This window comes from Poeciliopsis prolifica, unplaced genomic scaffold (assembly GCF_027474105.1).
Source record: "Poeciliopsis prolifica strain line A6 unplaced genomic scaffold, Auburn_PproV2 SCAFFOLD094, whole genome shotgun sequence".
Taxonomy (NCBI): Eukaryota; Metazoa; Chordata; class Actinopteri; order Cyprinodontiformes; family Poeciliidae; genus Poeciliopsis; species Poeciliopsis prolifica.
The window spans coordinates 687,501-690,000 of record NW_026562469.1 but is presented as its reverse complement, the minus strand read 5'-3'; the positions used below and the strand labels follow the sequence as shown (position 1 = coordinate 690,000).

At 46.8% G+C, this 2,500-nt stretch overlaps 1 protein-coding gene across 3 annotated transcripts in view; it reads left to right on the top strand.

Moving 5' to 3' along the window:
* Nucleotides 1–2,500, top strand: part of pex7 (peroxisomal biogenesis factor 7) — a 15,861-nt gene that overhangs the window by 13,136 nt on the left and 225 nt on the right. For all 3 annotated transcript variants that reach the window (XM_055022983.1, XM_055022982.1, XM_055022981.1), the window contains one exon: nt 2,351–2,500. This exon is cut by the window's right edge. In XM_055022983.1, coding sequence (XP_054878958.1) covers nt 2,351–2,385 — 35 coding nt within the window. In that variant the 3' untranslated portion in view covers nt 2,386–2,500. The remainder of the gene's footprint in view (nt 1–2,350) is intronic.

Genomic DNA, 2,500 nt, shown 5'->3' with positions numbered 1-2,500 from the left:
GGATGGTTTCTGGTACAAACTCTCGTGTGAAAACTCGATCACATGAACCTTGTGGTCTGTTGAGGAACCTCCAAGTCGGATCCTGTATGTGAGGAAAAGATCGGGACAAGTCGCAGGAAAGGGGGTAGTTTGGTCTGAATGCATCCAGGTATCCCAAAGATGGGACAGTTTGAGTTGTAAGAACAGGATTTCAGCCTCAACGTGGGACCTGCTCGCTGTGGGACAGTGGGTCCAAACGCTGGACAGTTTGGCTGCTTGGAAACAAACTTCATGATGGATGAAGATCATCCGCTCGTGTTGCTCTGAAAGCAGGACGCTTGTGATCTTTCCTTTGAACAAACCATTGTGTTTGCTTTAGGTAATCGTTTCCCTGCCGTTGTGTGAGTTTGCGCTTGTGGGCATTAATTTCCTGCCTAAGCTATAATCATAACAGGCTGCAGACACGTCGTCCCTAAATACTCCATGGAAATGCTGATTGTTTTCTCAGCGGTTGGTCTTTAGATCTCCTGTCTGCTGTGACTGAACAGGTTTCATATCAACGGCACAAAGAAGCGGCTGAATGGACGGTTCCACTGGATGAAACACAAAAGATGTTAAATAATTACCTGGAATCTGCAAACAAAAGAGACTTTTAGTTCCCAACCTGGACTCATGAAGTTCCTTTCGCATTGTTTAATCACCTCAGCTGTTCTGCGTCCTCCATGTTGCCTTCCACATTATAATCCTCATTTCACTAAGTGTTATAGTTTTGTCTTCACTCCACATTTAACATCCCTGCAGCCAGATTAACCAAGTATGATCAAATATCATGACTACAGATAAATGTGGTTGGATTTCCTGGGTCTGTTGCCTTCATCTCTAGCAAACAATGATGTTCGGTTAGTCGTTAGTCTGCAGGATTGGGTTGGTGGTTTACTAGTCTGTTAGTTTGGGTGGAGTGGGTCAGTTGGACAGATGGATGGATGGTTGGTCAGTCTGTTGGTCAGTCAGTCTGCCTGTCTGTCGGTCAGTCTGTCGGTCTGTCTGTCTGTCAGTCTGTCTGTCGGTCAGTCTGTTGGTTGGTCACTCTGTCGGTCGGTCTGTCTGTCAGTCTGTCTGTCAGTCTGTCTGTCGGTCAGTCTGTCAGTCTGAGCTTGCTGGTAGAGAGCGTGTCGCTGTCTGTCCGGTGGTCCCTGCAGCCCAGTGAATCGTGGGCGTTGCTCCGCAGGGCAGCGATGAACGCTGCAGTGACTCCATGCTGCAGGTCGTTATCGTTCCTCTGAAGCGCTGAGCGGCGCTACGACAGAAACGCTTTGGTATTTATGGCCACTGCATCCATTAAGCCAGAAAACTGATCTGCACTTTGGTTATTAAGTCTGAGGGTCTGTTAGCGGCTCGTTGCAGCTCGTCCGAGGGAAACAAACCAACAACCAGAGACCCGATCGTCTCCCTGATTGATGGATGACAAACTAACGCTGAACTCCATGTAGTAGCACCGGAGCTCATCCACTTTAATGACGTCAACATTTATTGCAATAAAACAGATTTCTTTAAAAATCTGCTGAGCTAAAAATACGGGTTGAGATTTACGACGACTCAGTCAGTGAGGAAAACCTCTGAGACACACACACACTCTCATCTGTGTGTGTGTGTGTGTGTGTGTGTGTGTGTGTGTGTGTGTGTGTGTGTGTGTGTGTGTGTGTGTGTGTGTGTGTGTGTGTGTGTGTGTGTGTGTGTGTGTGTGGTGGTTCCAGAATTAATACTGCCCTAATGGAGCCCATTGAAACCTGCAGCCCCCCTCTCGGCTTCAAAAATGATTTAATTGCATTTGCAAAGTGGATGAGTCTGGAGGGAGTGTTTGCTGCGTCAGGACACACACACACACACTAACACACACACACACTAACACACACACACTAACACACACACACACACTAACACACACACACACTATCACACAAACACACACACTAACACACACACACACTCATACACACACACACTCATACACACACACACACACACACATACATACACTAACACACACACACACTAACACACACACTAACACACACACACACTAACACACACACACACTATCACACAAACACACACACTAACACACACACACACACTCATACACACACACTCATACACACACACACACACTAACACACACACTCATACATACATACACTAACACACACAAAACATAACACACTAACACACAACACACACACACACACACACACACTACACACTAACACACACTAACACACACACTAACACACACACTAACACACACACTAACACACACACTAACACACACACACACTAACACACACTAACACACACACTCTTGCTCTGTCAGGACCAGGAAGAGAAACGGTCTTTCAATTAGCCTGATTGGCTGCCTGAGCTGCTGCTTCGTTGTCTCTCTGCTCTCACGTCTTTATCCTCAAAACCAGGTTTGGTGAACGATCGTTTTCCCCGCTGTCCCTCCATGTCTCCCGGTCCGTGT